Genomic DNA, 13079 nt, shown 5'->3' on the forward strand with positions numbered 1-13079 from the left:
TCATGTAGATGAACAAATTAAGTCACAAATTAAGTATTTTGTGACCAAGAGACAATTATTCCTTACAGTGTCCCCCTGATTTTGCTGCCCTACGGAAAGATGCTGGAAAAGATTTAAGCAGAGCTTATTTTGATACTGTAAAAAGCATTTTAGGCAGAGAGTCACTGCAGGGTTCAGCAGTCATGGACTCTTGTCCTGTCTTAGGTTGGCAAAACAACGTTCCCCTGGAAAAGAGAAAACATTACATCTCTGAGCAGCCTTCCTGCCCCAACTCTCTTTTCTCATAGCTTTAAACAAACTTTGTTTGAGGAAAGATCAGAAATGAATTAAAGCTAAGACTGTTTTAAAGAACTGCCTTGCTTTGATCCAAATGCATATTTCCTTTACAATCAATTTCTCTTCACATCAGTTTGAGCCTTTTTTAAGGATCAGCTGGAACACCTTTCCTCTTTTCTATGGTAATTCGTAAAGCAATATGAAGTGCACATAGCTTATTGAGACACAGTGTATGCTCCACAGAGACATATTTGTGCATGGTCTTCCTACCTCTCATTGACAGCTAAGGCTTTGGTAGAGCCTGATGCAGCACTGTGAGTCACCCAACTTGTAATGGTTTAACTGGAATCACAGAAGTATTCTTGCTATGCACAGCAGTGTCTTTTGGAGATTTCACAGTGTAGAAGCTGTCAATATGTAATAACTTTATGTATCTTGAATACTGGAATTGCTGGAATCAATGGGATTTTGCATGTTAATTGCAAACACACCCAAAAACGCCCAGGAATTTATTGGCTTAATTAGTGTTTCAGTTCTAATAATGTTCAAGCTTCATTCCCACATTGATAAATTGCAGCAGTGCTACTCCTTGAGGATGCTTTGCCTTTTGAGAGGGGATGCTGAAGTTTACGATCCAAGCTCTCTGAGCTGCAGCACTGCACTCAGCAGGGGCTTGGAGGAGTTGCACTTCAAAGATACTTGACACCTCTCTTTCACAAGCAAGTTGCTAGATGCAAAAGGAGCTGCTCTGAGCTCTCTGCAGTTACTAATAGCACTCTCCCGGAAAGGTGTTTACACAGTGACACTTACTGGGCAGGACAAAAAATGGGCCTGGATCATTTCCATCTCTGGGGTACAAAGGCTGAGATTCATTATAATACAACAGCAAACACTGGATAATCAGTTGCCACACTGGCAGTCAGAGGGTAGCTACATGTAATATACTTAAGGATTGGTTGTGACTCCACGGATACTGAGGAAAACTAAGTTTGAGGAGAATTAGATCGGTATACCTGGAAGCAGACTATGGTCATTGGGCTCTCAGGAAGAACAGCTCCATGAAAAATGAGGTACCAGGAGAAGCAATTGTCAAGAATTCAACTGTATACCAAAACAAAACAGAAAGAAACCCACCTGGATCTGATCTCCATCACCTCATGCATTCACATGCTGCAGCATGGCTGATGTGAAGTTTCAGGAGTAGGATTACAATAATGAAGGAAGAGCAAGACACTACCTGAAAAGCAACTGCCTCCCCAAGGAGTTAAAACATTTTCTGCATTATCATACCATCAAAACTGCGCCTCAAAACTAATACTGGACAAAGAATCACTGCTGATAAAGTCTGTGCTCACACCTTCAAATAAATTATTCTCCTGGGCACCTCCCCCTCATTCTCAGCAGCAGATCTCTCTTCTTTAGGATGGGGATCACATCACAACACTTAAGCAATAAGCAATTTGTTGACAAAGAGAAATGACACCAAGAAAACATTTCAGCTGCATTCTAGACTTGGGTTAGATATTTTTTGTTTGTTTGTTTTTCTAGACATGATCTGGCAGCTTCAAGCGAAAAGAAGAACCAGGATCATGTGAATGTCCCCTCTCTGGGGGGAGCGCAGCCAAAGGCTGCAGGCAAGCCATGTTCTCGGTGTCTCCGTGCTCACAGTGCACTGGAGGAAATAATCCTGCATTAATAGAGGAGCAGATCACAGCAATCAAACAGACCTTTTCTGTTTCTACCCTTGCCCATGCCAGAAAACCAAAACAGGAGAGGGATATGCCCTCAGCCCCGTGAGGAAAATCTACTCCTATTTATGAGTACAGAGCTGTGCCACACAACGTAATGGTTAATACAGGTTATTTTATAATTGAAATAACCCAGAGAAGATGAGTATTTGTGGCTTTCTCAAGGAAGCAGAAATGTAACTCACAGCTCCTTCAGAATTATACCCTGCAAAACCTCGAGAGCAAGATCCTGCAGGCCAAGTCAGAGCAGTGGCTCAGCATCTTCCAGGCTGTGATCTGAAACCACCAGCTCTCAGGGCTTCAGCCTGGAACACAGGGTGAAGAAGTATGTTCAAGCTTAGGACATCAAATCATACCGCAGCTTCAGCTTCTTGCCTACCCAAGAGGTAGCATCTCTGTCCCCTGTGTCATCCCAGGGAACCAGCACCGCCCTCTACTGTCCTCTTCATAACTCATCTTTAAGGCCAATAACAAACTGGTCCTGAATAAGAAGAATCAGAAAGAGCTCAGCCCCTTGCTTTAATCCCTGACAAAGCTTTCAAAAATGAAACTCACTCGAGGGCAAGTGGGCTCTAGAAACAATGAAGCATGTCCCCCATTTCTGCTGTGGCATCTACTGTGTGACCAAAGGATTATTAACTTCTGAACTAGCATGGGCTTGGTCTAAAGAAATGGATACCCATTTCCATGTTAGCCACAGTTCATAATCAAGTTGAATCTCTTTCTGCCATTAGACATGAAACCAGCTGAGAGCAGGCTCTCACCCATAAGCACCAGGGTGTCTGCATGGTAGTTCATCTCTCTCGTCTGTAATTAATCTCCCAAGTCTCTGTACGATGCAGACATTCACAGTAAAAAGGACCAAACTTCTTTCAGTCTCAAAGTCAGTGAAAATTCAGTTAGTCTTTATTTCATTCTGACAGGCTGCTTTATCCCAGAGACAATACTAAGACGCAGGATCTTAGCAGGAATTTTTTCTCAGGGTTCAGTCCAATTACAATAAGGAAAAAAAAAAATTCTTACAAAAAAAAAATAATAACATAAACATAAAAACATACTAGATTAAAATAGATTTATGAATGATTTTGCTTCTATCTGCCGTAGACCCCTTCAATATAATTAGTCTGTGGCATAAACAGAAAAAGACCACACAAGCATCCACCAAACCCATACTCCCTACTTTGTGAGTTCACAGATTAGGCCCATTTGGGCTCTGTAAGACACTGAAGGAGCCAAGCAAAAAAAATAAGCAAGCATCAAATCACTAAGAAAAATGCCCAGAGTGACTTTGAAAAGCAGTAAGCAGAAGCCCAAAGCGTGGTTCAATGTATGTGTGTAAAGCCATGAGGCAGCACTTTGTTTTTCTAACAGCAAAAGGGAAATAGAAGAACCCAGATATAAGGCTATTCTGCCCCATCAACCCAGGCCCTACTCCACAAGGGGATGAGCATCAGGGAGAAAATCTGCAAGTCCAGATGCTGGGAAATAGAGGCACAAGACTGTGCATGGGATACCAGACATGCAGCTGCTCTTGCAACGGGTTCCTCAAAAAACTCTTTCTGTACACTGGCTGGTAAAAACTTATCCCCAGCAGCTAACCTGCTTCGCTCAAGCCAAAGCAGGATTTCCTCACCCATCTCCCTAGAGACTTGCCAGGAGCTCCCCAAGCCAATGAAGGTTAAATCCAGTGCCTAGCCATAAGCCCGCCAGCTTGTTGGAGAGCAGAGTAACCCAAACACCTTCTTCCAGGGAACTGCCTCAGATGAGGAGTGGCTGGCACTCCTTTTGGGGCTCTCAGCAGCATCCCTGTTTCTCCTTCCAGGGTGTTTTGTGTGCTTGGATTTCTTCCTGCTCCCCTCTTTTCCAGGCATCCCTTCCATACCCAGCGCTGCCAGGCACGGTCAAGGACCACACCAGCACCACAAATATCAGGATATCTATATTGCTTTGAGAGCATGAACACCCGTCCATTTCTATTATTTTTAATCTTTACTTTTTTTCCCCATTACTTTAACTTGAGCACACAGCTGAGCACAAAACAAAAGTCCCCTTTGTCTAAAACTCGAACCTTACACTCGCTTCAGGGATGTTACCCTATTTGCACAACGTCTGATCACCGCACATTTTTAAAGGCATTTACTGTATTTATCAAGTAAAATAACACCTCTGAAGGGTCAGACCTCCAGAGCAGACACTGACTAATGGCTGTTTGAGACACCAGTATCACTTGGTAAAGCCAGTCCCAGAGAAATCTGAAGCCATCCCCTGAGTACACATTAATTGTCCTTCTCCATTACAGACTAGGGGACCACGGTATCCCCACTACAAACAGCCCCTTCTCTTTGTGCCATGAAACATACAGAATCCTTGGACCACATCTGAGGGAAGAAGACTCAGTTAAAGCCCAGAGAGTGATGAGCCCACTGTAGACTGTGTACCCATCCACAACACTGCCTCTGCTTTTCTGGACAGCCACACCACCAAACACTGACATTTTTCATCTCCCAATTGCTTTTCCTTCTTACTCCAGAGGAAAAAAACAAACCAACCAATCAACCCACACAGTGAGCTACTACCAAGATGACTTGGATGGAGGACCCTGTCCAAGCACCAGTGCCGAAGATGCTGGGTGAGAGCCATCAACCCCCCACAGAGGCAATCTCAGAGGACCCTGCCATGAAGAGAGGAAAGAGCCTGCGAGCAGCTGGGAGAGACATTCATTCTATTGATTGTGTAAACTGTCAGTGAGGTGGCAACGAGCTTTTTTTTCATTTCTATCCTAGGGAATAATCCAGCCTGATAATTAGTACATAAGAGATAAGTGGAAAATGAGACATCTAGTGAGGGTGGTTCAAGCCTCCTCATGACACTGATAATGTGCAGATACATAGATCACTGTCGGGGCAAACCGCCACTGTGAGCCTGTGTCTTCCCATTGCCTCATCAATCCATCATCCGCTTAGCTACTGACACCTTGGCAGGCACACACCGCCAGCCCTGCATTTGAATTGCGAGGAGCAGGCTCCACCAGGGAATACAGATTTAAAAATCTAAGATTCAAATTTGTTTAAGTATTGTGAACAGCAATTCCCTTGCAAGGCATCTTCATTGCCCTTTTGCCAAGGGGGAACAGTTGGGTCTTTGTTAGAAGTACAAATTGCTTCTTAATGCAAAGGATAAAGCAGAGCCCAGGCACCTCCTTAGAATTCCTCCTGGCTCTTGCTAATGCTGCTGCATGTCAATTTTAATTTTTTGAAATTTAAACCAAGGGCTTTGTGTCTAAGCTCCATTTTGTTGGAGGGAGGGGAGGAATAGTCAAAAAGGATTATGGATCCTGGGGGAATTGAGGATCCATAGCAATTATACTTCATTTGGGTCTCAGACACCGGTTTTAATCATATTCTAAATAGTACAAATTGACAAGACATTAGAGATTGAGAAGTGTCTAACACATGTACCTGGTTATGAACTCTGCTTCCTTCAGCTGGGTGGATGTTTGAGGAAGGGGTGAAGGAAGGAATTGCTTTCCCTCTCTGACCCTCCGCTTCAGCCAACAAGAATACCTACCAAAAATAGGTAGGTGATAGGAGAGACTGTAAGAACTTGGTCATCACTGGGCTGCTCCAAAGTGGGGCTGAAACAAGTCCATCCTCGCTCTGGTTCCCCTTCCTTCTGCAACATCAGGGCAAGGCAAAGCTCCAGCCATGGCAGAGCCATTGCAGTCCAGCTCCTGTTCTCTCTTACCTGTGAAACTGAACTAATGCGGCAATGGGCAGTAAGCTGATAGGGAGGTCAGAACTTCAGGAGGGAAGTGAAATGACGAGACAGTAAAATGAAAGTAAGTGCTTTTATAAATCAACTTAGCTCTTTTAGCTTTAGCAGAGCAGCCAAGGAGGTTACCTACTGGGGTGATGATGATGAAAGATGCACCTCCTCCAAGAAAGGCTGGGAACCACATGCAGTAGTTACACATCTCTGCACTTTGAAAAGGACCGGGAGTGGCTGGGATTTACCAAGGCTCAGCAGGAGCCTTTCCAAACAGACTGAATCCAGAAGTCTTTGGTCCTTCTCCCATCCCACCTCAGGACCACGCAGACCCACCTGCAGTCAGGTCTGGTCTCCAACCCACATGCACACTGCAAGTGTAGGGGTTTAGACAGACTCTCCCTGCTGACTTCTTACATTTGTCAAGCGTGTTACAGAAACACAGCTTTCCATAATCAGTGATTAAACCCCTTTTCCTGTACTTCACTAACCTCTGGATCAGACTCAGACCCAGTAAATCAGTTTAGCAGACCAGCTCCACACCCCTACTTTTACTTCTTGATGACTGTATGCCTTCTTTTTACAAAACTGAATGAAGGTGAAGCCTTTTTTCCCTTCCTCTTGCTTCTTCCCGGCTCCTCTGAACCATAATCAAGACCTGAGCAAGGTACTCCATCCTAACTTTAAATTTTGCTGCAAACCTATGGGACTGAAGTGACCTCCTCCTTTACCTCCCACCTTCCCGTGGCACCACCACAGTGCTCTTTTGCAGCACTGGAACAGACAGTAAGCAAGAAGGCATTGTCTAAAAACATAATTTAATGCTATATTTTGGTGGCTGTGGTCAACAACTGAATTCTTTCGCAGACATGAACAAGTTTGACGTTAGTGACACCATCATTCACACGAGCGTTGCATTGCACAGAAAACTTTACACTTGACTCCATACAAACAAAGCAGCAGAGGAAAAACCATGTATCGTCCAGTCCCACTTTGTGAACAGTTGATCTGAAAATTCATCATCATAATTAATTCTCATTGATGAAGAAATGTGACCAGTTTGAATTCTATGTGCGGCACAGTCCGAACTCTGGGTTCTTTTACACCCTCTGGGAACCACTGGAGAGTTTCAAGATGCTGGGTTCCTAGTGTAACACACAAAATACTGAAGCTGACAGAAAAAGGGTGGTCAGAGGACATGGGGGAGAGTAAGGAAGAGGATTGCTTTGTTTCACTTCTATTTCGTTTTCACAGGGGTAAAAGAAAACCCAATAAACCAAAACATACAAAATAATAATGAAGCTGAAGTAACCTGCGGAGAGAGTGGACACCATGAAGCGGTACAGAAACACCAAACAGCCCCACATACATCAGTGGCGGGGCCAGTTGTGTTGCGTTGCTTGTTGTGTGTTAATCAGGGTATAAAAGAAAGCCCGAGAAAGTGCTGTACTTATTGTTGTTGCCTCCGTGAGCTTTTCCTCCATCCAGCTTGACATACACCTCGTCGCCAGAATCCAGGTGCAGCACCACACTGTTGCTGGCGTAGTCGTAGTTCTGGTCTGCATCTTGGGCGATGGCACTGGCGCGCACCTGCCAACATAGCCGCGGGGTACATTAGCCCCACGAGCCCTCTATCCCGGCCCCTCCATCGCCCCCTGAGCTCCTCTTCCCCTGACCCTCCATCAGCCCCCAGAGCCTCTCTACTACCTCCTGCCCCCCTCCTCACTTCTCCATCACCCATCCCCCCGGCAAGAAAGTTTGCAAGCCGGGAGGCTGGAGTTTGCCGCGGCTCTGAAGCTGGTCCCGCGGTGCACCCCGCCCCGAAGGCAGGGAGGATGCTCCGGATGCTTCCGTCCCCGAGAGCGGCGGCGGCCGGTGCCCGCGGGCGGCGCCAGGGACGCTGGGGACAGGACGGGACACCCGGGGCGGGCAGGAGGAGCGGGGCAGCGGCGTGAACCCACCTGCCCGTTCTTGCAGAGGTCGGCCCACATGCTGGTGCCGTCGCCGCCGCGCATGAGGATGTGGTAGGTGAAGAAGTAGATGCCGCGCACCTGGCAGGTGAACTTGCCGCTGGTCGGATCGTAATGGTTGCCCAGGTTGGTCACCACGTCGTCGAACTTAAGGACCTCGTAGCCTTCGTGGGGGCTTTTCAGCCCCACGTAGAAGGCGATGCGCGGCCCGCTGAAGGCAGCATTCAGCCCGCCCGCCGTCTCGCCGCCCGCCGCCGCCCCGCCGCCGCTCCCGCCGCCGCCTGCGCCCGCCAGCGCCAGCCCGGGCAGCCCCGGCTTCCCAGCGTCTCCCTTCTCCCCCGGCGGGCCCCTCGGACCCGGCGGACCAGGCTCCCCGGGCGGTCCGCGGGGCCCCGGCTTGCCCGGCCGGCCCGGCTCCCCCTTGGGTCCCTGAACGAAGGGCGGCGGGGGGTTGGCCCCCAGGTCCTGCAGGGCCTCCACGGCGGCGGTGCTGCCGGGGCCGGGCGGCCGCCCGCCGCTGTACGGGTCGCAGATCATGCGGCAGGTGCCCATCATCTCGTAGTGGGCGCCGCTCTCGGCTGGCGCCTGCAGCAGCAGCAGGGGCAAGGCGACGAGCAGGGCGACGGTCATGGCCAGGGCGAGCCCAGCGGCGGCCAGCAGCCGCCGCCTCCGCTGCCAGAGCCGGGCGGCGACGGCGAGCAGGTCCTCCTTGCCGTGCGAGGCAATGGTGGCGCGGGGGGCCGGCCGCTCCCTGCGGGGGACGGCAAGAAAAGGCGGTGAGACCCCGCCGCCGGCGCCTCCCCGCCCGGCCCCCGCCTCAGCCCGCCCGCCGGCCGGCCGCTCGCCCCGCCATGCCGCCGCCGAGAGCAGCCGCCGCCGCCTCTCTCCTCTCCGAGGGGACGCTGCGCCCCGTCCGTCCGGCGAGGCTGGGCCGGCGCGGGTGTCTCCGCGCCGAGCTACTGTCCGGCTCTGCCCCTCGCCACCGCGGGGAACCCGTCTGCCCGCCCCGACGTGCGGGGCACGGAGTCGAGCGGGGCGGGACGGGCGGACCCACCTGCGGGGCCGGGCGAGGGGGGACGGGGCGGAGCCTCTAGGGGGGCCTCGGGGTGCCACAGACGCTGCTTTCCTCGATGCGTCCGTCTGTCGCCACCGGCCCGCCCGCCGCCCCGTGAGCCGCGGTGGCGGTGAGGCCTCTCGGGCGTGGCGGGGGGGGGGGGAGGGGAGAGGCGGTGGTGAGTCCCGCACATCCCCGGGCTCTCCGGCCCCCGGATGGTTGGCACCGACACAGTCCCTGCGGGTACCGCGCAAATTGAGCGCACTGAAACCGGACGGTCGGGGACGCACCTGACACTCGAAGCTGCCTTCTTCCTCCGATCACTCCATCCCTATATCACTCCATACCCCACATCCATCCCTGCCCGCGGCGGGACGGTCCCTGCGGCACTGCACGGGCTGCGGCCGGAGCCCCCAGTCCCGCAGAATCAGCTTCCTCCCGCCGCCGAGCCGCACCGCTTCCTACAAGAGGGTGCCGGGGAAAGCCCCGCGCAGGCAAGAGGTTGCCCCGGCTTGTTCAGTGTGGGTTCCGCAGCTTCCCCCCGCCCAGCCGCAGCAGCCCAAAGACGAGCGGGACAAGGTCGCGAGTGGATCTGGGTCCTCAACACATTCAAGTGTAATTAAAATCCGTTACACCCGTCCCGATTTCCCGAAGTCAAGCGGGACTTGCCCAGGTGGAAAAGCAGCCGTGGGAAGAAATAGGTTTAGCAGAGCTCAGTCTGAGTTACAGCACAATACTTCGTAAGTTTCCCTGTGTAATGACTGGTTCAAATCAAGCGGGTTTTCCCCCAGTTTAGAAATTGTGATTAATTGCCTTTGATTTTCTGAGGGCAAGGTGGTAGTCACAGCGGGAGCTCTTTGCACCGTTAACTGCCTACAGGGATATCCCCTCTGGAGAGTAAGCTGAGTTCTTTTCCACTCATTTTATAGTGGTGGGTTAAGCAGTCATCTTTGGAAGAAAGAGGAGAGTGGTACAGTGATTACATAGATTTTCTGAGGGCAACATTTCGGGGTCCCCCCGCTCCCTTGATGCGTAACAAAGGTGAATTTCCAGCGGATTTACCGAGTTGAAGGCTATCTGGTTTATCTTACAAGAGCAAAGCTGCAGGTCGCAGGCAGCAAACCGCTCAGCCTGATCCAGCGCTGGTTTGAAGCTGATGGCCTGGAGGCATCACATGCAAGTGGTGACATGCAGGCTCCCTCCGAGAACTGCAGAAGTGCCCTAAAAGGACTCGGGACGCTTTTGTTAGCTTTCCTTGAAATTTAAGGAGGGCATATCAAGGTTTTCCCATCTGGAACGCACACTCTTCAACGCCAGATCTCATCTCAGTCACATCTCTGTGTACATCCAACATTTCTTCCCGGACTTATTGGGGCTTTGCTCTGCTGCTACTGTGATCAGGATTCAGCCCTGTTTTCACATCTATGCATTTGAAGCTGGAAGGGAAATTAGCCCTGTAAATGAAAACTTTTCCCTGAGAATTGTATAGATAGCCAAATTAAAGTAACCTTGTCTCTTACTTAACACAATGCAGCTAAATGTTTTAAGAGATGAGATTGTGATGAAGATGTATGTCCTTTTCCTCTCCTCTGAATTACCAGTTGCATCCCACAGTGTTATTATAAGCCCCCACACTTGTCTAAAGACTTGTAAAATGATTTCTAATAGCTGTTTCTGTTACAGCCCTAGTATAACTTTAACTGGGGTAAATACAAATAAATTCACAACTAAATTGCACTCCTTTGCTGATTATCCCTACTTAAGCTGCTGTTAATTTATCTTTTTTTTCTAGTATTTGTCACTGGCCCGGCTCTCCCTGTGTATGTGAGTCCTTGTGATTCCCCCAGAGCTCTGCAAACCTGCCTAATGTGACTTTTTTAATCTCCCATTTCACAAAGGCAGCAGCCGCACTGTAGCTTTTCTAACCCTTTTCTGAATAATTAAATTTCTTTCTAAATAATTAAAATTCTTGTATCATTTGGGCGCTGTTGCAACCTCTCTGTTTGTATTAACTCACTTTTATAATGAGGTGACAGATGCTGGGAACTATATCTCAGGTAGAGACCCACCAGCCCCTCTGCAAAGCCCAAATAATTTTATGCAACGTGGTCTGTTACTCTCTTGGATCAACAAGGCCAGACGACAAAGAAGAAACGTATTCTAGCTTTCAGTAGGACAAAATCGGCACAGTTCTTAATATGAACAGCTGAGCACTTGAACAAGTAGGCAGAGAAGATTACAGAGATATCAGCAGTAAGGTCAGGTGTCAAATTATAGTAATTTTGTTTGGGAATGATTTAATTACTCCTCTGTGATGTGCTGAGATGGACTGATCACCTATTTAATCCCTCCATCAGATTGCCTTAAGGTAAACAGAGTGACTTTCATGTATAATTCTGGTAGGTTCGATGTTCCTGGAGGCCTGGAGTTACGGGTTGACTGATGTAAAGCATCTTGGTCCCCAACAGGTAGCACAGTGATCTATAAAGCAGCTCTTAACCACCCACTGATGCTATGCTAGGAAGTATTCAGGAATACGGTTGCAAACAGTACATGGCAACTTTCAGCTTACAATTTTGATACAGGCTGCTACTATGCTGTTAGGTGCCTGCTTTCTGTATGCAATAGGAAGCATCACATCAGCACAAGGAGCTGATCAGGCAGTGTCTGAAGTACTGCCTGCCCTAGAAGGAAGTACGTTTCTTCATGTGAGGTTGCAAGTACCAAAGTCAGAGTTAGGCACTTTGCATCTTCCAAAAAGTGAGTGAGGCTGGTGCTCCATTGCAAGCTACTCAGGGCTGGCAAGACTCAAATGCTTCTGAGTTGGGTGTGCCCAGAGAAAGAGATGAAGGCACCCACAGAGCATCCCTAGTGAAACATCTGGACCTTGGCATTAGATGACACCTAAGCAGGAGCTTTGGTGATTGCTGTTGTTGGCCAAAGCAATCGTTAAGTACCTTTTAGGTCTGTGTGGCTCTAACTCAAAACTCCATTTTCAGATGTGGTGTAAGGACTCAGGAACCTGGCCACTCAGGGAAGCATTTGACAGATCAGGCACAACTCCCAAGTTTAGACAGTCAAGAATCCAAACACTTCACATTGGAGCTCCAAAATTCCAGGGGCACATGAATTTCCATCGGTTACCTCCTCCTTAATTTCTGCTTCAAAGCACAGACAGCTTGGGTTGCTAGTAACCCTCAAAAGATGCTTCTGCTCCATCAGATCCATTCTCCTGTAGTCATTTCCAGAGCACCTGCTGGATTGGGCCTCTCACAACTATTGCGTGCACTTGCCAATACACACAAGGTAGAGGTGAGGACTCCAACCTCGGATATTGAAGATTTGTTCCAGTGTTTCACCGTTTAGCTGATTTTGACCTGGTTTGTAAAACTATGTTTCCAGTTTTCCCGGCAAACAGACTTAGCTTTCCAGATGCAGGGTGTTATGAATTGGATCTTCAGCTTGTTCTTTCGGATTTATTCTGCTGTAAAAATAGTGAAATATTCATAAGGGCAGAGGAAGGAAGAATAATTCCACAGGCTGGTTAGGACTCCCTCCCAGGAGACATGGAGAAAGCAAGCTGATGACTGAAGTAGCTCAGGGCTGAGCTTTCAAAAAATGCCTGTCCCCAAGGCTGAGCCACCTTACATGGTACGACCACAGTGTGTCTGTTCAGGAGGCAAACACAGGATGCTCCTCCAGGCTGTGGCTGGCCGTCTTCATTTTGCAGGGAGGTTGTCAGCAGGGTGACAAGGAGGAGGTCTGGGTTCAGCTTGATTTGTTGCCTGAGAAAACCCAACCTGTGTACCCTGAGAGGCTGCCACAATCTTCCAGGGTGGAAGCTACCCAGGGGAGATAGGGAGAGCAGGGAAGAGGGCACCACATGCCCTTATGTTGAATCTGTTCCTCTTTGCATAAAAAGAATTAAAGATTCATTGAGCTAAAAGGAGAAGAAGACCAAAGGTGAATATAATTTTGAGTTCAATGGTGAGAGCACCTACCTGATCTGCAGTTTCAGTCTTCCTTCAAGAGCTGTCTTTGAATTCCAGCCAGGGAAGCGAGGGACAAATGCAGTGTGAAGAAGAGAAGGTGGCTCTTGCAGGCACAATTCCCCTTCCTGAAGGATCATCCCAACTGCTGAGCTAAAGACTCTTCTTCACTGTGTTTCTTTTCTCACATAAGGTTTTCTTTTGTCTTTTTTCTTGCCCTCCCCCCTTCCCCTTTCCTCTTCTCAGCAACACATCCTCATCACAAACTTAGCTCATG

At 49.0% G+C, this 13079-nt stretch overlaps 1 protein-coding gene across 1 annotated transcript; it reads right to left on the reverse strand.

Annotated features, from left to right (window-relative positions):
- Window positions 1-6590: 6590 nt before the first annotated feature.
- Window positions 6591-8920, reverse strand: C1QL2 (complement C1q like 2). Its single transcript, XM_062606407.1, has 3 exons — window positions 8814-8920; window positions 7751-8510; window positions 6591-7379 (listed from the first exon to the last, which is right to left on the reverse strand). The coding sequence occupies exons 2-3, from the start codon at window positions 8387-8389 to the stop codon at window positions 7200-7202; spliced, it is 819 nt and encodes a 272-aa protein (XP_062462391.1). The 5' UTR covers window positions 8390-8510; window positions 8814-8920; the 3' UTR covers window positions 6591-7199.
- Window positions 8921-13079: the final 4159 nt, after the last annotated feature.

This window comes from Pezoporus occidentalis, unplaced genomic scaffold (genome assembly GCF_034315485.1).
Source record: "Pezoporus occidentalis ecotype Australia unplaced genomic scaffold, CSIRO_AGI_Poc_V1 ctg12, whole genome shotgun sequence".
NCBI lineage: Eukaryota > Metazoa > Chordata > Aves > Psittaciformes > Psittacidae > Pezoporus > Pezoporus occidentalis.